The following is a 26,016-nucleotide window of genomic DNA, read 5'->3' on the forward strand; positions in this document are numbered from 1 at the left end:
CTCAGACTTGATGGGACAAATGGCCTAATTCTGCTCTGATGTCTTATGGTCTGATTGTAGTAGTGCACCAGCAGAGGGGATCACAAGTGTGGCAATGGTCTTACTGGTTTTACAGAATAAGGTAAAACAGTACTGAAAATATTGACTGAACGAGGGGTCACAGTTTGAGGATAGAGGGGAAGCCTTTTAGGACCGAGATTAGGAAAAACTTCTTCACACAGAGAGTGGTGAATCTGTGGAATTCTCTGCCACAGCAAACGGTTGAGGCCAGTTCATTGGCTATGTTTAAGAGGGAGTTAGATATGGCCCTTGTGGCTACAGGGGTCAGGGGGTATGGAGGGAAGGCTGGGGCGGGGTTCTGAGTTGGATGATCAGCCATGATCATAATAAATGGCGGTGCAGGCTCGAAGGGCCGAATGGCCTACTCCTGCACCTATTTTCTATGTTTCTATGTTTCTATGAAATATAGGAAAGAAAAAGCATTATATGGTTTATTCTTGTAGATAATTCTTGTTTAAAATAAAGTTCATTTTGATTTTTAAAAAAAGTCTTCATGCAACGTTACTAAAACTTGATTTTAACGCAGAACATCTGAGTGAAATTAAAAAGTGTGGATGGGATTGAAAAGTATCCGGGTTGGTGGATGGAGTACATGAAGTTCTTGTCCAATTCCAGTTCAATCTCAATTTTTGGTTACAAGGAAACTTGTGATCAAAGATGACACTGGACTATATGAAGGCATGTTTTAAGTTCTGAAGTCATGAACTGCTGTCATTGGCACCACGATCTATCTTTGTCTCCTTTTTTTTACTTATTTATTGAGATACAGCTCGGAGCAGGCCCTACCAACCCTTGGAGCCTGGCCACCCAGCAACCCTGCCCCCGCCCCCCAATTTAACCCTTGCCTAGTCACCGGACGATTAACCTACCAACCACTACGTCTTTGGACTGTGGGAGGAAACCGAAGCACCTGTGGGAAAACGTACACGCCTCTTACAGGCAGTGGCGGGAATTGAAACTGGTCACCTGTACTGTAAAGCATTGTGCTAACTACTACTCTACTGTGCTGTCCCATGTTATACATAAGCCAGAATGCCGAGGAATTATAATACCCTACCCCAGGCCTCACATGCAACTTCCGGTGGGCACTTCTCCTTGATCTCTCTCCGCTATTCCGCCTCAGTCCAAATTAAAATAGATCCCAAAATTAAAAGTTTCCCGGGGGAAGAAAGCAGATATTGTCAGAAAGAGAAGAAATTGAGATAAAACCTCAACCCTTGCAGGTCAAATCACCAAACCATAGCTCAGGAGCAGACAATACATTGGATATAATAAAAGGATCAGAACCTTATTGAGCACAAAAAATACCATACAGGTAAAACAAAGATGAGACTATCAGAAAAAGATCCTGCAATGGCCAACTTGGACCACCGCTGCATTACCTGTATACTCAAGGTGAAAGCCGGCAGCCGAAATACTGATGTCTGACTGAAAGTTTAGGTACAAGTTATTAGATGTGCTGTTGAGGAGCGCTGGTATTGTTGTGCCTAAGGGTGAAATAAAATTTGAAAAAGTATGTAGTTAGTTTAGTAGTTCCTTGCTTTGCTCAACCTATTCTTAGTTCACAATTTGACGTACATTCCACTCTCTTTCTCTGATTTTGTCAATAGTGTTCTCCATTAAGGAAGTTGATCTCAACAGCAATTGGAAAATATTCTGGGGGTCTCATGCAGGATCCTTTGGAGGCTGTAAATATTGTAATAATTGGAGATTTCTTGACACTCATGGTTCAGTTTCGAGACCCTTCAGTTATCATCACTGATAATGAAATAATTGATCACTTGTAAGATGAGGAGCTCAGAGATGTACAGCAGACAGACAGGCCTTCAGTCCATCTGGACCATGCTGACCAAGATACCCATTCAATCTCCTCCGTATTGCCAGCGTTCTAAAACTTCCCAGTTTATGCCTTTTCTGACTGACTGACTGTCTTTTCAAAGGCCAGCAACCTTCATTTCACCAATCAGTAATGTTATTATTAAACACACCTACTTATCTTGATAAATGGGTATTTTTTACACAGCTCAGTTGAGATGTTGTTGCCTTATGATGAAGGGTCAGATTATTCCTCTTTGCATTCCATCCTGGAAAGGACTAGTAACTGCCAACAAGATCCTCGCACTTTTGCCAAATGAAGTCAGCTTTATATCATCTGTGTTGATTGAGATTCTACATCAATTTTTAAATAATAGAAAGCTGTGAATTACACCTTGCAGCAAATGGATTGAGTTTAAAACTTAATTCGTAGAGATATTTATGATTATAAGAAAGCAGAACTGAAGATCATAACACCTAGAAGCAGAATTAGGCCATTGAGTCTGCTCCACCATTCCACCATGGCTGTTTATTTATCCCTCTCAACTCTATTCGTCTGTCTTCTCTCCATAACCTTTATTGCCCTTACTAATCATGAAACTCCAGCGAGTACATACTTAGAGCCGTCAAATGCTCCTCATACATGAACTCTTTCATTCCCAAGATCATTCCTGTGAATTTCCTCTGGAGTCCCTCCAATGCCCAATGACACCTCATCCTTCCTTGGATAAGGGGGCCAAAGCTGCTCACAATACTCCAAGTGCGGTCTGACCAATGCCTTATCAAGTCTCAGCATTACACTCTTGCATTTATATTCTGGTCCTCTCGAAATGAATGCTAACATTGCATTTGCCTTTCTTACCACTGACTTAACCTGCAAGTTAACCGTTCGGTGTTCCTGAACTTGAAGTAAACCAAAGCTTGTACTTTCTCATCTCAACAGCTGCAGAACTGACCTTGCACTACAGTGTAAAACAGACAATAAACCAACTGTAAATAAACCGACTGACAATAAATCAACAGTTGCACAATCACAGCACATGGGTTATGTGCTCCAGTAACTGCTATACTGGCTTCTGCTGGTAAGTGGGGATGAACCACCACATACTGTGAAAAATACATGAGTTTGTTTAAAACACACAAAATGCTGGAGGAACTCAGCAGGCCAGGCGGCATCTATGGAAAAGGGTCGAGTCAATGTTTTAGGCTGTAACCCTGGACTGCCGAAATCAGGACTACCAATGGGTTTTGACCCAAAATGTCAACTGTACCCTCTTCCATAGATGCTGCCTGGTCTGGTTCCTCCAGCATTTTGTGTGTGTTGCACAGATTTCCAGCATCTGCAGATTTTCTCATGTTTGAGCTTGTTAAAAATACAAATGATTAAAAATACAAATAATGTCAGGAAAAAAAAAACATGATTTTAGTCTTGCATTAATTCAACCGATATCCTCTAAAAATATAAAATAACAACCAACTCCAACACTGCTTATGAGCTGGGTTGATAATCAGGTGTTGTTAGGTGAGGCAAAAATCAGTGAATCTTTCTGACCCTGATTTCATAGCTGCCACCAAAATTACTCTCTTGTAGAAGTGAGTAGGTACTACATGGGATACACCAACGACTACAAAATCAGACTGGAAGTAATTCATCTTTGCCCTGAGATTAGCTCGCTTTCTCAGAACTAACAGCAGCTAGAATTGGGCATTCACTTGAAACCAGATGACTATACAGGCCATTCCATGGTGGAATATGTTAATGGCACTCACTAACAAGACTTCAGGTCTTTTGTAAATAAAATAGATTTGCTTCGCTGAATAATTCCTCAGGTGCTTATAACTTTTTCTGTTAAGCACTATTTCTTTCTAACTACTATTTCAGCCCTTCGTGGGATGGGAACACAGCAACAGAATTCAGCAGCACACTAAATGGGGGAGGAACTCAGCAGGTCAGGTAGCATCTATGGAAATAAATAGATAAATAGAGATCGTTAAGAGCACCAAATTTCTTGGTGTTCACCTGGCGGAGAATCTCACTTGTTCCCTCAACACCAGCTCCAGAGCAAAGAAAGCCCAGCAGCGTCTCTACTTTCTGTGAAGGCTGAGAAAAGTCCATTTCCACCACCCCCATCCTCACCACATTCTACAGAGGTTGTATTGAGAGCATCCTGAGCAGCTGCATCACTGCTTGGTTCGGAAATTGTACCATCTCGGATCGCAAGACCCTGCTGTGGACAGTGAGGTCAGCTGAGAAGATCATTGGGGTCTCTCTTCCCGCCATCACAGACATCTACACCACACGCTGCATCCACAAAGCAAACAGCATTGTGAAGGACCCCACGCACCCCTCATATGAACTCTTCTCCCTCCTGCCATCTGGAAAAAGGCACCAAAGCATTCAGGCACTCACGACCAGATTATGTAACGGTTTCTTTCTCCAAGCCATCAGACTCCTCAATACCCAGAGCCTGGACTGACAACAACCTACTATACCCTCTACTGTGCCTACTGCCTTGTGTATTATTTATTATTATTTATTGTAGTGCCTGCACTGTTTTGTGCACTTTATGCAGTCCTGGATAGGTCTGCAGTCTAGTGTAGTTTTTGTGTTTTTTTCTTACATAGTTCAGTGTAGTTTTTGTATTGTTTCATGTAGCACCATGGTCCTGGAAAACATTGTCTCATTTTTACTATGTTCTGTACCAGCAGTTATGGTTGAAATGACAATAAAAAGTGATTTGACTTGACTTGACCTGATAGTCAATGTTCTGGGCCGAGACCCTTCTTTACGACTGAGAAGGAAAGGCGAAGATGTCAAAATAAAACAGTGCGCGGAGGGAAAAGAGACTAGCTGGAAGGAGATAGATGAAGATAGGTGGGTGGATAAGGTCAAGGGCTGGAGAAGAAGGAATCTGATAGGAGAGGAGAGTGGACCATAGGAGAAAGGGAAGGAGGAGAGGACAGGTGAGAAGAGGTAACAGGTCAGAATGGGGAATTCATCCCCTTCTGTCTAGATCAGGGGTTCCCATCCTGGGGTCCAGAGACCCTTGGTTAATGGTAAGGGTCCATGGCGTAAAAAAAGTTGGGAACACCTGGTCTAGAGACAATTCCCCCATGAGCGCAATAACCATTTCTTGTATGATATTACCTTCTGTCTTTCTTATCTATCCAATTCATTTTTCTTCAGAATTTGTCAATGGTCAATACAGAGGTTAAACTGAAGAGTACTACACCAGCTGAAATCCTTCGGGGAAACTTCATGCTTGCGGAATTTCATTTATAAAAGTAATTTCAGTTTGCTGCCTTTAACTACAGAGGGAACTATGAATTATACCTCACAGCAAATGGATCTAGTTTATTCAAACTTAATTTCGAATGAAGCACTCTACAATTGAAGGCCACATCCTCACATTTGTATTCCAGGTCCTTAAAGACCACCATTTAATTTCCCTTTTTGATGGACTAGACTGTCTTGGACCTCGCCAGTTGCCCAGACGCGCTGCCTATGATCTTCATTCAACCACCCATTTATCCAGATGCAAAAGGTTGAATGAAGAGATCACCAACATCTGACAGACATCCAATGAGACTGAATGGTCCCGAAGGTGATGTAATACTGAGGTTGCAAACCTGGAACACTCTAACAGTCTTTTACAGGTCACTTGCAGCTTTCAGATGCTTCTGAAAACCCAGAAAAATAAGTGAAATACAAACATGTATATTCATGGAGTACTACAGCAATGAAACTAGCCCTTTGGCCCATCTAGTCTATGCCGATCTAGTCTCCTGCTTAGGCCCATCTACTTGCACTGAGACCATAGCTCTCCAAATCTCTTCCACCCATGTACCGATACAGACTTTTAAAAATTTCATCTGAACCCATGTCTACCACTTCCTCTGGCAGCTCATTCCACATTCACATCACTCTCTGAGTGAAGAAGATCCCCTTCAGATTCCCCTTAAATATTTCACCGTTCACCCAAAACCTATGACCTATTCTCACCCAGTTCTATTCTCACCCAGCCTGAGGAGAAGAAGCCTGCATACATTTATTCTGCCTATACCCATCATAATTTTGCACTTATTTAAGATCTCTTCTAGATTGTCCTGGCTGTAGTGAATAAAGTCCTAACCTATTCAAACCTTTTACTGGAACCCAAGTCCTGCCAATGTACTTGTAAATTTTCTCTGCAGACTTACAGGTTTATTAAAATAAACTTTGAATAATAAATTTACTATTTAAAATGCATGTTAAGCATTTAAAAATTAAAGGATGTTAAAATACTAACAAACTCCTTGAAGTCAGTGGTGGGAATTAAAACTGATCTTGCAGATGGCACTGTAGAGAATTGCACTAACTGCTACACTACGGTACCGTACATATGTAAAACTACTTACATGTTTCATCTTAAACATTAAGTTAGTAATGAACAGCTATGGCTCTGTGCCAACACCCTTGCCACAATTATGGATGTACAGTAATTTCCAGACTTGATGTTGATCACAGAATTCGAGGATGACCCTCCAGTGAGGTATTAGTGCACATTCAGCTGCTGCCTTTCCATCAGTCGTGCATAAAAGGTGGCTTGGTGCTACTATTAAGAAGTTTGGTGCTGATATTTCTGGTGTCCTATTTATTTATCCTACATTCAAAAAAATCAAGATTATTTATTCATGATTATCCTTGCTGTGGCCTTTTTTCCAATCTGGATGAAGAGTCACAGCACGAAACTTCATCTATTCATTTGCCTCCATAGATATTGCCTGACCTGCTGAGTTCTTCCAGCATTTTTTGTGTATCACACCAAATCTCCAGCTTCTACACGGCTTTCTTGTGTTTTCGATATCCCTGTCTTTTCTCATTACAGAAACATTCCAGCCTGGGAAACATCCAAGTTAGTCTCCTCTGCATCCCTCCAGTGTATTTGCTGGCCATGGTGGATTTAAAATATGCAAGAAAATGTCAATCTCTAATGGGTTAAGGACAGTGGAGGCAGACAGATCAAATGTCCTTGTTCCTGCCATGTGCTTGTAGATGGAGGCCTGCCATTTTGTGGAACTGTTTTATATCCTCCATTTTGTGAGATGAAGTTGCTTTGCTTTCTGTGTTTTAAAGTAGACTCAACGATGTTTCAGATAATCTGCTGAACTAGAGATTGTTCCCAAAGAAGTTATTTGTGAGGCATTCTTTGATATAATATAAAATGCAGGTGTGTGAATGTTGGTGTCCGTGCCTGCCTGGAGTGATTCGAGCTGATTACTGAAGAGAACAAAGAGCCCTAAATTACCGATTGACACTTGCTGGGAAGAGGGCAATAAATGGATGCTGGCCTGCAGCAGAGCCAATAACAAGGTGTTAAAGGTCAGACACATTACCTACAGCCTATGACACTGGAATGCAATATTTGAATTAGTAAGGAACAAATATAAAAGTGACAAAGTGGCCATTTCAAGTTTGCTATCAGTGATAACTCTCTCAAGAGACCCACCATCGCAAGGAAGAAACCCTCATGGCAGAGTCTGGGAGAAGAAAGGATCGATCATCTGGCCAGTAGAGAGCCCCTATTTTGATGTTATAAATTGGAAAAGTGGACTGAGTGAGTATTGATACAGAGGGAATGGTAGAATTCAAGTTCTAAGCTGTTGGCCTGGGGTCAACACAGTTACGTTGTTTGCGCAAAGACAATAAAGTACGAGCTCCTTATAATTACGGATTGCGTAGTGAATTTCCTAACCTAGTTCCATTGACAAACGATCAACATATTCACACACAGTGCCAAACATAACTGTCCACAATTACTCTTGCTGTGTTCTCACCAATGTTGTACCATAACCCCCATGCTCTTATATTCTGTGTCCTGGCTAATAAAGGTGGGTATCCCCTTTGCCTTCTTCACCAGCTGATTGACCATGTGCTGCCACTTACTGCACATTGATTTTTGGACTTGCACGTTGAGTTGTCTCTGTTCTTCAATACCCCCTTGGGCCCCACCAATCATATATCCTACTCTTACTGGAAATCCCAAAGAGCATCACCTCACACTAAGCAGGATTAAATTACGTGTGCCATTACTCTGCTGAACTAACCAACTAATCAATATCATTCTGTAATCTAAGCCTACTGAGGACACATGTCAAGCCTTGTCACTTGGACACCGAGCTGTTTACTGGTTTCTGCGGGGAGGTAAATATGTGCTTGGTAGTAGGATCCTATTGGAAAGAATGAGGTGCTGAATGAGGAGGCTCAGAGGGTGATAGGTAAAGCAAGAGGAACTTTCAATTCCCTGGCCCTGATCAGCTCATTTTCACCATGGATGTTCAGTCCTTAAACACTTTAATTCCTCATCAAGAAGGCTTTAAAGCTCTCCACTTCTTTCTTGACAACAGACCCAACCAGTTCTCCTCACCACTACCCTCTGCCATCTGGCGGAAATGATCCTCACCCTCAATAATTTCACTTTCCACTCCTCCCACTTTCTCCAAACTCAGGGTGTTGCCATGGGCACCCACATGAGCCCGAGCTATGCCTGCCTTTTCGTCGCCTTGGTGGAACAGTCCATGTTCTGAGCTTTCCCTGCTAATGCTTCCCAACCCTTTCTGCACTGCATTGACAACTACATTGGCGCTGCTTCATGTAATCATACTGAGCTCCTCAATTTCAACAACTTTGCCTTTAACTTACACCCGACCCTCAAATTCACCTGGTCCATTTCTGACCACCTCAATCCTCTTTCTTGATCTCTCTACTTCCATCTTTGGAGACAAACTGCCTACTGATATCTTTTATTAGCCCACCAATTCCAAGCCTATATTGACTATACCTCTTCCCATCCTGCCTCCTGTAAAAATGCCATTCCATTTTCTCAGTTCCTTCGTCTCAGTCACATCTGTTTCCAGAATGAGATTTTCCTTTCCAGAATATCAGCGATGTTTTCTTTCTTCAAAGAACAGCGTTTCCCTTTTTCCATCATTGATGCTACACTGAATCGTATCTCCTCCATTTCCCGGATATCGTGCTCACCCCATCTTCTCAACACCTTGACAGGAATATGATTCCTCTTGTCCTTACCTCCCGCCCTATGAGCCTCCACATTCAGCGTCTCATTGTTTGCAACAGGATCCTGCCACCAAATACATCATTGCCTACCCACCTCCTCCACCCCCCACTCTCCACTTTTCTGCAGGGATCACTTCCTCCATGATTCCCTTGTCCATTCATCCTTCCCCACTAATATCTCTCCCTGCAAGCAGCAGAAGTGCAACATTTGCCCATTCACCTCCTTCCTTGCCTCCATTCAGGGCCAAAACAGTCCATTCCAGTGAGGCAATACAGCACCTTGTGAATCTGCTGGGGTTATCTAATGTGTCCAGCCTCCTGATTGATCAGACTCGTTGTAAATTGAGGGATTGCTTTGTCAAGCTCTTCTGCATCATCACAAAAAAATATGTAATTTCCCAGTGGCCAGCTATTTCCGTTTCTATCCCCATTCATGTAACGGCATGTTGGTCCATGGCCTCCTCTTCTGCCTTGATGAGTCCACTCACAGGTTGGAGAAGCAACACTCATTCTGTCTAGGTAGCCCCCAATCTGATGGAATGAACATCAATTTCTCTCATTTCTAGTGAATTTTCCCCCTCCCCCTTCCCTCTTCTTCATTTCCCCACTCTGGCATCTGATTTCTTATCTTCACCTTCCTGTCAACCCCCGACCCATTGCCCCACCTCCTTCCCTTTCTCCCATGATCCACTCTTCTTTCCTATCAGATTCTTTCTTCTCCAGCCCTTGCCTTTTCCAATTATCACCTCCCTGCTTACTTCTCCTGACTCCCTAAAAAAGCTTCTTCTATTCTAATGGTATTAGAAGAAAGCAGAGCACAGCCTAAAAAAAAGGTTTATCTCTATTCCGATGGTATTAGAAGAAAACAGAGCAGCACACAATGCTGGAGGAACTCAGTAGGTCATGCACCATCTATAGAGGGGAATAAACAGTCAATATTTTGAGCTGAAACCCTTCATCAGGACTGAAAAATTGTAATGAATAGTCTGAGCCTGAAACATCAACTGCTTATTCCCCACTATGGATGCCACCTGACCTGCTGAGTTCCTCCAGCACTTTGTCTGAGTTGCCCTGGATTTCTGGCATCCGCAAAATCTCTCGTGTTTCGAAGAGGTCAGATCTCAGTACAGTTAAAATGAGGTGTATTGAATATTGGATGCATTGGACTTTAAAGATGTTCAAATGTGATCTGAAAAAGGAGGTGGAGGAGGAGGAGGAGGAACGACGACTCAGACCATGAGAGGCCAGTGTCGAGCATTTTCATGCCTTACCAGGCGCAGATTGGAAGTCTATGTGGGGCACCACTCCTCGCACAGACTAGAGCAATGTGTGATTAAGAGCCTTGCTCAAGGGCACAAACATGCTGCCACAACTGAGGCTCGAACTAGTGACCTTTAGATCACTAGACGAACACTTTAACTGCTTGGCCACGTGCCCAACACTAAAGGAGTAAGTGGGTTAAATCACCTTCAAAATACTAGGAAATATGCATTCGTAATTCTTGCTACATCTTTTGAACAGAGAAACAAGCTAATAACATCAATTTCTAGGAAAGATTTCAAAGTGTAGAAGATAAAAATATGACCAATCTCCAAAGTCTGAATGTTCTTGGTGAGATAATCTGAAATAGATCAAATTTTTGAAAGAAAAAGAAAATCTGAACCTTAACTGCAAAAAATGAAAGCTGGCAGGTGTGGTTACCTGATAAAAGGTTTAAACAGTGAGTCTAAATTATGCAATTGCAGTTTTGACAATCCGCAGCTCACTAGCAAGTGATAACTCTTGATTACCACATTTTGTATTATGCAAGTGACAATGAACTAATCAAAAGAGAGGCTGGCATTTTACTTTCTGAATATACTTAATATAATTTCATCTTCTTCAGCTTCTCACCTGAAAAGCTTCCTAGACGTGGCGCATTAGTGTCAATCCCATCAAAGAAATCCAATGAGTCCCAGTTATGCTCGGTAGCAAAGCTTATTACTTGAACCTGAAAGTGATAAGTACATTTACTTAGAAAACTACATCTTATTAAAGGAGTATATTTCAATCAAGTGTTACGTACCCCGCAACTGGGTTGCCAAACCAGCAGAAATGGATCACTGAGCTGGAGTCCGGAGCACCAGAACCAAGAAAGTTTTATTAAAGAAACAAGCAACACAGTAATCGAAAGGATAATAAATGCAACAATTCAACAATGATAACCACACATGTGCACAGAATTAAGATAACAGCATCAATCAAGCTCTATCGTTGTCTAGGGGTAAATGACCAATTTCAAAATGACTCAAAGTTCAGTCCAGTTTGTAGTTCAGTTCGCAGTAATCGTTGCCATGGCGATGGACAAGGTGGGGGAAGAGAGACAGAATAGGAACAACTGATCATTCAGAACACTGCTTCACTCACAGACCAGCGAGATGGCTCACAAACAGCTTTTGGGCGGGTCCTTGGTGATGTCACCTGAGGTCACCGACTGTGACCCCTCCTCCAGATGCGGTCGATCCTCTGCAGTGAACCCGGCACCCAGGCAAGGGCGGACACACACCGGGTTCCCGCTGATCGTACCTTTCCACCCTTGTCGTTGTCTGGCACTTCTCACCCACTCGTGAGAAGCGCACCGCTTCCAGGGTCTCGTTACCTCGGGTGGCGTGTGTGTCTGTCTTAGCGAACCTGTCCCTTTTTATCCCCCTGCTGGGGTATCGCCTGTCCATCACTTCAAACAGTTCAGGGTTCAAAGGGGGGAGCCGCTCCAGACAGCTCTTCCTCCCACATCCCTTCATTACACATCTCCAGACGCTGCTCCATTGTTCCTTATCTCTCCTTCCCCTGAGGGCAGGTGGCAGACCAACTGCTGATGCCACTGATGCTAGCCCAGGCCAGCAAACATCTTAATTTTATGTGTATTCTCGTAACACAAGATCCTCGACATCCAAAATTGAAAAGGCAAGTTGGCACCAGCGACCAAAGTAACTAATGCGACATCTTGCAGACAATTCTTCACCTAAGCTACTCTTACATTAAAAATATTCTTATATTACTAATCTGTGTGCAATTGGAGCCTGCAATTTACATTTTGATAATGTGTCTTTGGGCCGATTGGTGTATTTGCTTTCTCCGAGAGAATTCAACGCGGTTGAAAGCGAGGTTGAGAGCAGAGTATGCCTAATGGTGGAGTGCAAACCCATGATCAGCTCTAATTCTCGACCTACTCGCCGAATAAAGCGTCCAGTAAGATTGAATTCAACGAGGATGAGAACGGAAGACAAGCTGGTGTTCAGTGCACCTTTGTCCCTGCCTCTCACTCACTGCTGAAGGAGGAAGTTGCAGGAATCTTGGGTCTTGGGCAAGGTTTGATCGGCACAGTTTATGGGTTGGTTTCATTTTTAGAGGATTCTGAGGTTCACGCAAAATGTGTTTCTGGTTTCTGGTTACTATGGTCTAAGTGCAGGTCAGTGGGAATGGACAGATTAAGTTTGGCATGGACGAGAAGGACCAAAGGGTTTGTTTCTGGGCTGTAGTGTTCTATGAGTCTATAACCTGTGAATGTACCCTGCATTTTCTGCGATTTTTGAGTATTCCAGCATCCTGTTTTTTGTTTCAGTATGAATATGAAGCCCAAACAATGCTTTCATATTAAATTAACGGTTCAAAAAGGTTCAAACATTCAAAGTATGTGTGCAGAATACAACTCTGAAACTTATCTTCTCTGGATAGCCATAAAATACAGAAAACCATAGAAATAGTTGAAAGAAAGACATCCCCAATTGAAAAGAAAAAGAAACAAAATCTTGTAAACTCCAAACATCCCCAACCACTCCCTTGCACAAAAACTAACAGATCACGCATATGGAGAAACAAGAGCAAGAACTTCAAACCCCAAACCCCCTGCCTGCCATTCTGCAACAAGAAAGAATGGGTGAGAACACTAAAAAAAGCATAGAACTGAAAGAGGCCAATAAGAACTACAGGGCAATCCATAAATCTCAGAATTCCGATAACGTCTCCGAGAGCATTGGGAACCAGCGATCCTTCTGAGGGAAGCGACATGAACCAGGAGTCTCTCCAAAGGCAGCGACTTGAATCCAGCAGCCCCCTGCAGAGGGCAGCAACATGAACAAGCAGCCCCTCTGGGCGAAGCAACAGGGGCCAGAGGCTTTTCCGAGGGCAGCAACTTGAACCGAGCAGCCCCTCCAAGGGCAGCAACACCAACCATGTAATTACATCAGTAATTATATGCAAACTTACTTGGTTTGCATACTTATTTGTATGCAAAGCAAACTAAGATGAAGCAAATGCCTCAAACCTTAATAATCAGATGAGATACGAGCAAACGCAACAGACAAAGCAGAAAGAGTATCCTTACTTGTATTCCAGCGCCTTCCGGCACTGTGATTTTCCAGATGCAGTTCAAATTGTTGTCATATGGCTCTGGATAACTCGGAGACAGAATACTCCCTTTACGTTCAGTTAAAACTCCACCACAGGGCACTGAAAGGAAATGGAAACAGAGCAACTAAACAAAGATGCCTCAGAGTAACAGAGGTATGCATAGAACAGTAATGATGAGCTGCTTCTTGACAACAGCTTATTGAAGATTTATTAAACGCGCAATTTTGCTATCTGGAGAGATGCGAGTAACATTCAAAACTTTGTAATGCATTCTCTCTGAATAGTTCTAAATTCATCAGTGGTCACTTTATTAAGTATACTTGTACACCTGCTGACTACAGGAGATACCTAATAAAGAAAATACTGAGAGTAGTCAGAAATTGGCAATCTGAAAAATAACCTGTTTTTTTAAAAAAAAAGGTATTTAATGAATCATTGAGTTTAATGACAGACTCAAAACACCTGTTTATTAAATATAATTTAATGGATACTTGCACTGAATGGAAATAATTGTTAGAGCCTTTGCACACCTCCTTGCCACTGTTTCTACTGATCAGTAAATGCAAAGAAAATTTGGGGGGTCAGTTCTTGTCAATAATATTGCATGTAAATGCATTATTTTCAGCATATGATTTCATGTAGGCATGATTCAAAAAATTCAATGTTTTCAAACTTAAAACAGTTTTCAAATGAATTGGACAATGGCAGTTTTTGATTATACATCCATATTAATAAATTCACATTTCCAAAGCAACTTCTCTAGATTTAAAGGCTCTTTCCCTGTTCATCCATGTGTTTTCTAGACAGTAAAGCTTTACTATAACTAATCTCTTCAGAACTTATCCTTGCTGGATTTAGGAATCAGCTTCATACATTTTTAAAGGTTGGGTGGAGTATTTATGAATGAAGAGGAAACATCAGAGCAGATGGATCAGTTTAACTTTCTTCTGTGTTACAATACTTCCAACAATAAGTGTACATCTGCTCTCTCCCTTATATTCCACAACTAATTTGAGCGTCTGAACCCATCAAAACAAAAACAATCACAAGGTAAACATTTCATAACCCAGATTATGCAATGGTCCCTTTTGAACGTTCATGTCTTGACATTTTAAAAAAGTCACTGTAGTTTTTAAGTACTGTTTTCCACTTTATTCCATTCATCAGTCAAGCAGCTTTGAGAGACAGATATAAAGTGCCAGTAGACCCTCACCTCTGCACATTAATGTTGTTGGGAACCTTGCAGAAGAGCAAACAGTGGGGTTTGCTGGTAACTAACTTGTAGCTGATCTCAGACTTTCACCTTTCAGAGCACCCATGGAAGTTCTAGATATTCTGCAGCCTGAATGACTGAGCTAGTAGCAAAGTGGCAGCAAGCAGTTAGCATGATTCAGCCCACAGAATCCATGTATGTGGTACTAACTTTAATCTCATAAAATCATAAAACATAGGAACAAAATTAGACTATTTGACCCATCAAGTCTACTCTGCTATTCCATCATGGCTGATTAATTATCCCTCTCAACTCCATTCTCCTGTAACCGTTGGTGCCTGCACTAATTAGGAAGCTACTGAACTCCACTTTAAATATACCAAATGATATATTTAAAGGAATATATCATTTAGAGGAATAGAGTATAGGAGCAGGGATGTGATGTTGAGGCTCTATAAGGCGCTGGTGAGACCTCACTTGGAGTACTGTGAGCAGTTTTGTTCTCCTTATTTAAGAAAGGATGTGCTGACGTTGGAGAGGGTACAGAGAAGATTCACTAGAATGATTCCAGGAGTGAGAGGGTTAACATGTGAGGAACGTTTGTCCGCTCTTGGACTGTATTCCTTGGAGTTTAGAAGAATGAGGGGAGACCTCATAGAAACATTTCGAATGTTAAAAGGCATGGACAGAGTGGATGTGGCAAAGTTGTTTCCCATGATGGGGGAGCCTAGTACGAGAGGGCATGACTTAAGGATTGAAGGGCACCCTTTCAGAACAGAAATGCAAAGAAATTTTTTTAGTCAGAGGGTGGTGAATCTATGGAATTTGTTGCCACGGGCAGCAGTGGAGGCCAAGTCATTGGGTGTATTTAAGGCAGAGATTGATAGGTATCTGTGTAGCCAGGGCATCAAAGGTTATGGTGAGAAGGCAGGGGAGTGGGACTAAATAGGAGAAAATGGATCAGCTCATGATAAAATGGCGGAGCAGACTCGATGGGCCGAATGGCCTACTTCTGCTCCTTTGTCTTATGGTCTTATGATTTGGCCTCCATACCCAAGTCATTGAATTGCACAGATACGCCACCTCTAGCTGAAGAAATTCCTCCGAAAGAGATATTCTTGTACTGTGAGGCTGTGAACTTTGGTCATAGACTCGTTAAGTAAAGGAAACATCCTCTCCATGTCAACTCTCTCTCGGCCTTTCAGTATTTAATAGGTTTCAATGAGATCCTCTCTCATTCTTCTAAAATCCAACAAGTACAGGTGCAGAGCCATCAAACGCTCCTCGTGCATTCATTTCTGAGAATTAATCTCTGTGTTTCAGGGAATAATGGATCCTTGGCAAGCAATAGTTGGAAATAGTTGTCTAATTGCTCTGTTCAGTGCAAAATAATAATTATGTTTACACTGAGGGCAAGAGAAGTGCAATGCTACACATACTGTAACATACAGCTTTGCTCTGGATATGATCATGGGAGATATTTAGGAGTACACAGATAAACTGTGCATCACAGCATTTGGAGAAGTAAGGAGACTCAGAGCATTACTTATCCGAGACTTTCAAACAGTTCCATTAGTAAGCAATCCCCCTATAGGTATTTTTGGAAAACATGCAGAGGAATCCACGTCCCATGTAACTGAATAAATTTACCTAGAGGGGACAGCCTTGCACAGAGAATTGAAATTGTCAGTGAAAGCTGCGCCACTCCATACAGTCACAGCTCCCAAATGCTTTACAACTCCAGTCAGGATTGAAGTGAATCTTACTCTATTCATTTTTAGCTTTGAATAAAAAGACAGATGTTGACAATTATCAGGTGTTTTGACTTGACAATAGGCGATAGACAATAGCTGCAGGAGTAGGCTATTCGGCCCTTCGAGCCAGCACCGCCACTCATTGTGATCATGGCTGATCATCCACAATCAGTATCCAGTTCCTGCCTTATCCCCATAACCTTTGATTCCGCTATCTTTAAGAGCTCTATCCATCTCTTTCTTGAAAGCATCCAGAGACTTGGCCTCCACAGCCTTCTGGGGCAGAGCATTCCATATATCAACCACTCTCTGGGTGAAAGAGTTTTTCCTCAACTCTGTTCTAAATGGCCTACCCCTTATTCTTAAACTGTGGCCTCTGGTTCTGGACTCACCCATCAGCGGGAACATGCTTCCTGCCTCCAGCGTGTCCAATCCCTTAATAATCTTTTATGTTTCAATAAGATCCCCTCTCAGCTTTCTAAATTTCAGAGTATACAAGCCCAGTCGCTCCAATCTTTCAACATATGACAGTCCCGCCATCCCAGGAATTAACCTTGTGAACCTACGCTGCACTCCCTCAATAGCAAGAATGTCCTTCCTCAAATTTGGAGACCAAAACTGCACACAGTACTCCAGGTGTGGTCTCACCAGGGCCCTGCAACTGTAGAAGGACATCTTTGCTCTTATACTCAATTCCCCTTGTTATGAAGGCCAGCATGCCATTAGCTTTCTTCACTGCCTGCTGTACTTGCATGCTTGCTTTCAGTGACTGATGTACAAGAATACCTAGATCTCGTTGTACTTCCCCTTTTCCTAACTTGACTCCATTTAGATAATAATCTGCCTTCCTGTTCTTACCACCAAAGTGGATAACCTCACATTTATCCACATTAAACTGAATCTGCCATGCATCTGCCCACTCACCCAGCCTGTCCAAGTCACCCTGCATTCTCATAACATCCTCCTCACATTTCACACTGCCACCCAGCTTTGTGTCATCGGCAAATTTGCTAATGTTACTTTTAATTCCCTCATCTAAATCATTAATATATATTGTAAACAGCTGCGGTTCCAGCACTGAACCCTGCGGTACCCCACTGGTCACCGCCTGCCATTCCGAAAGGGACCTGTTAATCGCTACTCTTTGTTTTCTGTCAGCCAGCCAATTTTCAATCCATGTCAGTACTCTTCCCCCAATACCATGTGCCCAAATTTTGCCCACTAATCTCCTATGTGGGACTTTATCAAAGGCTTTCTGAAAGTCCAGGTACACTACATCCACTGGCTCTCCCTTGTCCGTTTTCATAGTTACATCCTCAAAAAATTCCAGAAGATTAGTCAAGCACGATTTCCCCTTCGTAAATCCATGCTGACTCGAACCGATCCTGTTACTGCTATCCAGATGTGTCGTAATTTCATCTTTTATAATTGACTCCAGCATCTTTCCCACCACCGATGTCAGGCTAACCGGTCTATAAATCCCTGTTTTCTCTCTTCCTCCTTTCTTGAAGAGAGGGACGACATTAGCCACCCTCCAATCCACAGGAACTGATCCTGAATCTACAGAACATTGGAAAATGATTACCAATGCGTCCACGATTTCTAAAGCCACCTCCTTAAGTACCCTGGGATGCAGACCATCAGGTCCCAGGGACTTATCAGCCTTCAGACCCAACAGTCTATCCAACACCATTTCCTGCCTAATATAAATTTCTTTCAGTTCATCGATTACCCTAGGTCCTTTGGCCACTATTATAACTGGGAGATTGTTTGTGTCTTCCCTAGTGAGGACAGATCCAAAGTACCTGTTCAACTCGTCTACCACTTCCTTGTTCCCCATAATAAATTCACCCGTTTCTGTCTTCAAGGGCCCAATTTTGGTCTTAACTATTTTTTTCCTTTTCACATACCTAAAGAAGCTTTTACTATTCTCCTTTATATTCTTGGCTAGTTTACCTTCGTACCTCATTATTTTCTCCACGTATTGCCTTTTTAGTTACCTTCCATTGCTCTTTAAAAGAATCCCAATCTTCCGGCTTCCCACTCATCTTTGCTATGTTATACTACTTCTATTTTATTTTTATGCTGTCCATTACTTCCCTTGTCAGCCACAGCCTCCCCTTATTCCTCTTAGGATCTTTCTTCCTCTTTGGAACGAACTGATCCTGCACCTTCCGCATTATTCCCAGAAACACTTGCCATTGCTGTTCCACTGTCATCCCTGCTATGGTATTGTTCCATTGAACTTTGGCCAGTTCCTCCCTCATAGCACCGTAGTTCCCTTTGTTCAACTGTAATACTGACATTTCCGAGTTTCCCTTCTCCCTCTCAAATTGTAGATTAAAACTTATCATATTATGGTCACTCCCTCCTAAAGGCTCCTTTACCTCGAGGTCCCTGATCAAATCCGTTTCATTGCACAACACTAAATCTAGAATTGCATTCTCTCTGGTAGGCTCCAGTACAAGCTGTTCTAAGAATCCATCTTGGATTACTGACGCCCAGAATAAAACTTGTAATTTTCCTAATAATTACTGTGGTTCCACAATATCAGATTGATGCATTGAAGTTAAGCTAAGCTGGTAAGAAGAATCTAAACTAAGTTTTGAACTTTGAACAACAACCTATTACGTGTTAACCTACAGAATGCACTCAAAGCCATGTTATAGAAACATAGAAACATAGAAAATAGGTGCAGGAGTAGGCCATTCGGCCCTTTGAGCCTGCACCACCATTTATTATGATCATGGCTGATCATCCAACTCAGAACCCCACCCCAGCCTTCCCTCCATACCCCCTGACCCCCGTAGCCACAAGGGCCATATCTAACTCCCTCTTAAATATAGCCAATGAACTGGCCTCAACAGTTTGCTGTGGCAGAGAATTCCACAGATTCACCACTCTCTGTGTGAAGAAGTTTTTCCTAATCTCGGTCCTAAAAGGCTTCCCCTCTATCCTCAAACTGTGACCCCTCGTTCTGGACTTCCCCAACATCGGGAACAATCTTCCTGCATCTAGCCTGTCCAATCCCTTTAGGATCTTATACGTTTCAATCAGATCCCTCCTCAATCTTCTAAATTCCAACGAGTACAAGCCCAATTCATCTAGTCTTTCTTCATATGAAAGTCCTGCCATCCCAGGAATCAATCTGGTGAACCTTCTTTGTACTCCCTCTATGGCAAAGATGTCTTTCCTCAGATTAGGGGACCAAAACTGCACACAATACTCCAGGTGTGGTCTCACCAAGGCCTTGTACAACTGCAGTAGTACCTCCCTGCTCCTGTACTCGAATCCTCTCGCTATAAATGCCAGCATACCATTCGCCTTTTTCACCGCCTGCTGTACCTGCATGCCCACTTTCAATGACTGGTGTATAATGACACCCAGGTCTCGTTGCACCTCCCCTTTTCCTAATCGGCCACCATTCAGATAATAATCTGTTTTCCTATTTTTGCCACCAAAGTGGATAACTTCACATTTATCCACATTAAATTGCATCTGCCATGAATTTGCACACTCACCCAACCTATCCAAGTCACCCTGCATCCTCTTAGCATCCTCCTCACTGCTAACACTGCCACCCAGCTTCGTGTCATCCGCAAACTTGGAGATGCTGCATTTAATTCCCTCATCCAAGTCATTAATATATATTGTAAACAACTGGGGTCCCAGCACTGAGCCTTGCGGTACCCCACTAGTCACCGCCTGCCATTCTGAAAAGGTCCCGTTTATTCCCACTCTTTGCTTCCTGTCTGCTAACCAATTCTCCACCCACACCAATACCTTACCCCCAATACCGTGTGCTTTAAGTTTGCACACAAATCTCCTGTGTGGGACCTTGTCAAAAGCCTTTTGAAAATCCAAATATACCACATCCACTGGTTCTCCCCTATCCACTCTACTAGTTACATCCTCAAAAAATTCTATGAGATTCGTCAGACATGATTTTCCTTTCACAAATCCATGCTGACTTTGTCCGATCATTTCACCGCTTTCCAAATGTGCTGTTATCACATCCTTGATAACTGACTCCAGCAGTTTCCCCACCACCGACGTTAGGCTAACCGGTCTATAATTCCCCGGTTTCTCTCTCCCTCCTTTTTTAAAAAGTGGGGTTACATTAGCCACCCTCCAATCCTCAGGAACCAGTCCAGAATCTAACGAGTTTTGAAAAATTATCACTAATGCATCCACTATTTCTTGGGCTACTTCTTTAAGCACTCTAGGATGCAGACCATCTGGCCCTAGGGATTTATCTGCCTTCAATCCCTTCAATTTACCTAACACCACTTCCCTCCTAACATGTATTTCGCTCAGTTCCTCCAACTCACTGGACCCTCTGTCCCTTACTATTTCTGGAAGATTATTTATGTCCTCCTTAGTGAAGACAGAACCAAAGTAATTATTCAATTGGTCTGCCATGTCCTTGCTCCCCATAATCAATTCACCTGTTTCTGTCTGCAGGGGACCTACATTTGTCTTTACCAGTCTTTTCCTTTTTACATATCTATAAAAGCTTTTACAGTCCATTTTTATGTTTCCTGCCAGTTTTCTCTCATAATCTTTTTCCCCCTTCCTAATTAAGCCCTTTGTCCTCCTCTGCTGAACTCTGAATTTCTCCCAGTCCTCAGGTGAGCCACTTTCTCTGGCTAATTTGTATGCTTCTTCTTTGGAATTGATACTATCCCTAATTTCTCTTGTCAGCCACGGGTGCACTACCTTCCTTGATTTATTCTTTTGCCAAACTGGGATGAACAATTGTTGTAGTTCATCCATGCAACCTTTAAATGCTTGCCATTGCATATCCACCGTCAATCCTTTAAGTGTCATTTGCCAGTCTATCTTAGCTAATTCACGTCTCATACCTTCAAAGTCACCCCTCTTTAAGTTCAGAACCTTTGTTTCTGAATTAACTATGTCACTCTCCATCTTAATGAAGAATTCCACCATATTATGGTCACTCTTACCTAAGGGGCCTCTCACGACAAGATCGCTAATTAACCCTTCCTCATTGCTCAAAACCCAGTCCAGAATAGCCTGCTCTCTAGTTGGTTCCTCGACATGTTAGTTCAAAAAACCATCCCGCATACATTCCAAGAAATCCTCTTCCTCATCACCTTTACCAATTTGGTTCACCCAGTAGATTGAAGATTGAAGTCACCCATTATAACTGCTGCTCCTTTATTGCACACATTTCTAATTTCCTGTTTAATACCATCTCCGACCTCACTACTACTGTTAGGTGGCCTGTACACAACTCCCACCAGCGTCTTCTGCCCCTTGGTGTTACGCAGCTCTACCCATATTGATTCCGCATCTTCCCGGCTTATGTCCTTCCTTTCTATTGCGTTAATTTCTTCTTTAACCAGCAACGCCACCCCACCTCCCCTTCCTTCATGTCTATCCCTCCTGAATATTGAATATCCCTGAACGTTGAGCTCCCATCCCTGGTCACCCTGGAGCCATGTCTCGAATAAAGCCTGACATTAAAGCTTTATGACAGATACTAGAAAAATAGTTTCAAAGCTCAAAGTAAACTTATTATCAAAGTTTGTATATGTCACCCTGAGATTTATTTTCTTTCAGACATTCACAGCAGAACAAAACAACGCGCTGATTTGTGATGATAAAGTCTGCCGCTTTGATTTTTGTTTCAAAAGTTCTCCAACCCAAGTTGAAGTTAAAGGCATCCGTTAGTCTTGCGAGACCATGGATTTGCGCCTGGAAAGTCTTCACTCTCCAGGGCGCAGGCCTGGGCAAGGCTGTATGGAAGACCAGCAGTTGCCCATGCTGCAAGTCTCCCCTCTCCATGACACCAATGTTGTCCAAGGGAAGGGCATTAGGACCCATACAGCTTGGCACCAGTGTCATCGCAGAGCAATGTGTGATTAAGTGCCTTGCTCAAGGATGCAACACGTTCTGTGGAATTCTCTGCCACAGGAAACAGTTGAGGCCAGTTCATTGGCTATATTTAAGAGGGAGTTAGATATGGCCCTTGTGGCTACAGGGGTCAGGGGGTATGGAGGGAAGGCTGGGGCGGGGTTCTGAGTTGGATGATCAGCCATGATCATAATAAATGGCGGTGCAGGCTTGAAGGGCCGAATGGCCTACTCCTGCACCTATTTTCTATGTTTCTATGTTTCTATGTTCCCTCGGCTGGGGCTCGAACTCACAACTTTCAGGTCGCTAGTCCAATGCCTTAACCACTTGGCCACGTGCCCACGCTCCAACCCAAGAATAGGCAACAAACTCTCCTCCACCAACAAGGGGGAGAGAGAGAGAGAGAGAGAGAGAGAGAGATTTGGTGAGTACAGGGCCTCCAAAAGCTGATGTTTCATTTTCTCCTGTGATGCGTGAGTCAGTGGCACGGGCATAGAATCAGCCCATGTACAGAGCAGCAAAATCTCAGAACCCTGAAGCTGAGAAATACAAAAGGGTCAATGAAAAATACACACGGACAAAGACAAGCAACTAAAATAGTTATTTAATTTCTTGCCTTTGTAATATACAGTACTGTGCAAAAGTATTAGGCACATATATATAGTTAGGGTGCCTCAGACTTTTGCTCAGTACTGTAGTAATTTCACATATTGCACTGTACTGCTGCCGCAAAACGAAACAAATTTCATGACATAGATGAGTGATGGTAAACCTGATTCTGATATTGGTCTCTATTGGTGGACTGAGAGTGGGAAGGGGCCAGGGATAGGGGAATCATAGTTGGAAAAAAGGGAAAGGAGAGGGGAGGGAATGGGAAGCACCAGAGAGACATTCTGTAACGATCAATAAACCAATTGCTAGGAATCAAATGATCTTGGCTGGGGTCTCAGGGCTGGGTGTGTCTGCACCCACACCACCCGCTCCCACCCTGGCACTCCTTCTCTGCCACCTGTCCCACACCCTCTCGCGGCACGCCACCATCCCATTTCAATACTCATTGCTCCTGCTAGATTTATAAATTCGCTCTCAACTCCACTTTGACCAATACAGTACAATGCAAAAGTCTTAGGCACCCTAGCTGTATATATATATGTACCTAAGACTTTAGCACGGTATTGTAAATAAATAAGTAATACTGTGTACATGAGTTGTAGTGTTCCTGGAAGTTAGTGCATAGATTGTGTTCAAAGATTAGTCCTGTATTGAGGTGAGTGAGCTTATCCATGATGGTCCAGGAGCCTGATGGTTGCAGGGTAATAACTGTGAGCTACAATGACGCTCAGCAATGACCCCTTCGAGCTCTTCTGTGGAAACAGCTTAATTTCTCCCTTTGATGTCTCTCTTTTCCTTTTTCACATCAGATGGGGTTCCGTTGAAGATCCTGACCTGAAGTTACACTTAATGTGGTGGTGGGACCAGTTCCCGAGGGCTTACGACCGCTTGCTTTTCAAAATCACAAGGATGCAGCTGAGAAGATGAGCTCAACTTCGGGCTTCCGAGCTTTTGTGGCCCTGTACATGAGCTGATTCTATGCTGGTGCCACTGACTCACGCATCACAGGAGAAGACGAAACATCAGGAGCAGCGGATCAGCTTTCGGAGGCTCTGTACTCACCAAATCTCTCTCCCTCTCTCTCTCTCGTTGGTGGAGGAGAGTTTGTTGCCGATTCTCGGGTTGGAGAACTTTCGGAACAAAAAAAACAAAGCAGCAGACTTTATCATCGCAAATCAGCGCGTTGTTTTGTTATGCCTGCCCTCTCGCTGTAAAAGGGGACACTTCTTTTTCCCTTTATTAGGTAGCGAGAGAGCCTGCGGCATGTCGAATTGTTGGGTGAACAGCTTGTTTTTGTTGTACTGCAGGCCATGGTCTTTATTGGGGGGGTTGCTATTGCATGCTTGGTGGGTGGAGGCTGCTGCTGCTTTTTGCTGAAGTGCGTAGGGTGGAGGAGGATCATCGCTTTGCTGCTATTTGCGCATGGGAGGGGGGAGTAAGGGGGCTTTGGGGCGATCGAACACTTTTACTGTCATTCATTCTTTGGGGCACTCTTCTGTTTTCGTGGATGTCTACGAAGAACAAGAATTTCAAGATGTATATTGCATTTATTTCTCTGACATTAAATGGAACTATTGAAAACTATTGTTTGTGAACCTGGTGGTGTGGGACCTGAGGCTCATAGATGTTGATTTTAAGCATCCTGAAAGTAGACTGAGAAATAGAGGTGTCACTGTGGGCGCTAGCAACGACTGAACCCAAGTGCGGAGGAATGACAGACTCCCATGCAGAGACAGAAACAAAAATTTATGCGTAGGAATTCCAACAGAACATCGATGGCTTGACTGAGTGGCACTGTGATTGTCAGAACAAGGACCCCAGGATAAGCACTAATCGTGAGTCCACTTCAAATAATCAAAGCATGCAGAAAACCTGTGCCAGTCAAAATAAACTTGACAAGATTAAACAGAAAGCTCAAGGGGCCGCTATTGACTGCAGCTAAGACAACTATTAGAAAAGCAACTGATCCAGAAACTCGGAGCCCAAAGCCAGCGGCTCTCCTCACAGGACCTCAGGGCGGTGAGATATACAAGGGAGAAATTCCAAAGTCCCAAGGCATTGGCAGCCTCTCAAAGTCCAACCGTATGTCCTTGTCCTAAGAGGTGGAAAAAGGTAAGGCCAGCCAACAGGGCTCTTGTGAAGCTGTATAGGCCAATCCCTGTGCAGTAGGTACAATGGATTACAGAAACATTGATGAACTCCAACCATACCATCAAGTTTGGATAATGGAGACAGGAGATCACCAATGGCCTATGCTCCACTGGGAGCACCCAAAAAGAAGGCATTGGCACGTAAAAGAAGATTATAAATGCCAACAATAAACTTGTGCCAAAGGTGAAAAAGGACAGTCAGAGAATTATAGAGCTGGAGGAGGTTTGAGAGATAAGATGAGATCACAGACGCATTGGAAACAAACGATGGGTATTTTAAGATTAAGACATTCTAAATCAAATAACAAGGCAATACTTTTCTCTTTGAGATTGAGATGCAAACCTAGATCATAAAATATTGAGGAAGTGGTTTACTACTACTCTGTATGAGGATGTAGCTCGAGTGTAGCAAACATGGCAGGCAATTGCTTCCCTGACATTTCGCTATCAAGTCGCCTCTCATCCTCCTTTTGTCCAGAGAGAAAAAGCCCTAGCTCACTCAACCATAAGACTGTAAGGTACAGAAGCAGAATTAGGCCATTTGGTCCATCGAGTCGGCTCGGACATTTCATCATGGCTGATGCATTTTCTCTCTCAGCCCCAATCTCGGGCTTTCTTTCCATGTCCCTTCATGCCTGACTAATCAAGAATCTATCAATCCCTGCCTTAAATATACCCAATGATTTGGCCTTTGCATTCGCCTGTGGCAAAGGATTCCATAGATTCACCACTCACTGGCTAAAGAAATTCCTCCTTATCTCCATTCTAAAGAGACGCCTCTGTATTCTGAGGCTGTGTTCTTCGGTCTTAGACTTTACTACCAGAGGAAAGATCCTCTCCACATCCATTCTATCAAGGCTTTTCACATAAGAAGGGCAGCACCATGGTAAATCTACTCAGCATCTCTCTAATGAGACAACCAGAACTGAACACAATATTCCTAGTGTGATCTAACCAGAGTTTTATAGAGCTGCAATACTATCTTGCAGCTTCTTTCTGGATTGGAAAGTCTGAGGCTTTTCATTTGCATGAGGAGAACGCTTTGATGAATTGTTGCCTCAGGCCTGTGCAAAGAGTACATTGCAG

General features: G+C 43.0%; 1 protein-coding gene across 1 annotated transcript in view; it reads right to left on the reverse strand.

Moving 5' to 3' along the window:
• csmd3b (CUB and Sushi multiple domains 3b) overlaps nt 1–26,016 on the reverse strand; it is a 2,345,756-nt gene that overhangs the window by 254,354 nt on the left and 2,065,386 nt on the right. The window contains exons 35-37 of the mRNA XM_063066157.1: nt 13,296–13,420; nt 10,826–10,922; nt 1,443–1,547 (exon numbers count right to left, since the gene is read on the reverse strand). Coding sequence (XP_062922227.1) covers nt 1,443–1,547; nt 10,826–10,922; nt 13,296–13,420 — 327 coding nt within the window. The remainder of the gene's footprint in view (nt 1–1,442; nt 1,548–10,825; nt 10,923–13,295; nt 13,421–26,016) is intronic.

Source organism: Mobula hypostoma, chromosome 1 (genome assembly GCF_963921235.1).
Source record: "Mobula hypostoma chromosome 1, sMobHyp1.1, whole genome shotgun sequence".
In the NCBI taxonomy this organism is placed as follows: Eukaryota; Metazoa; Chordata; class Chondrichthyes; order Myliobatiformes; family Myliobatidae; genus Mobula; species Mobula hypostoma.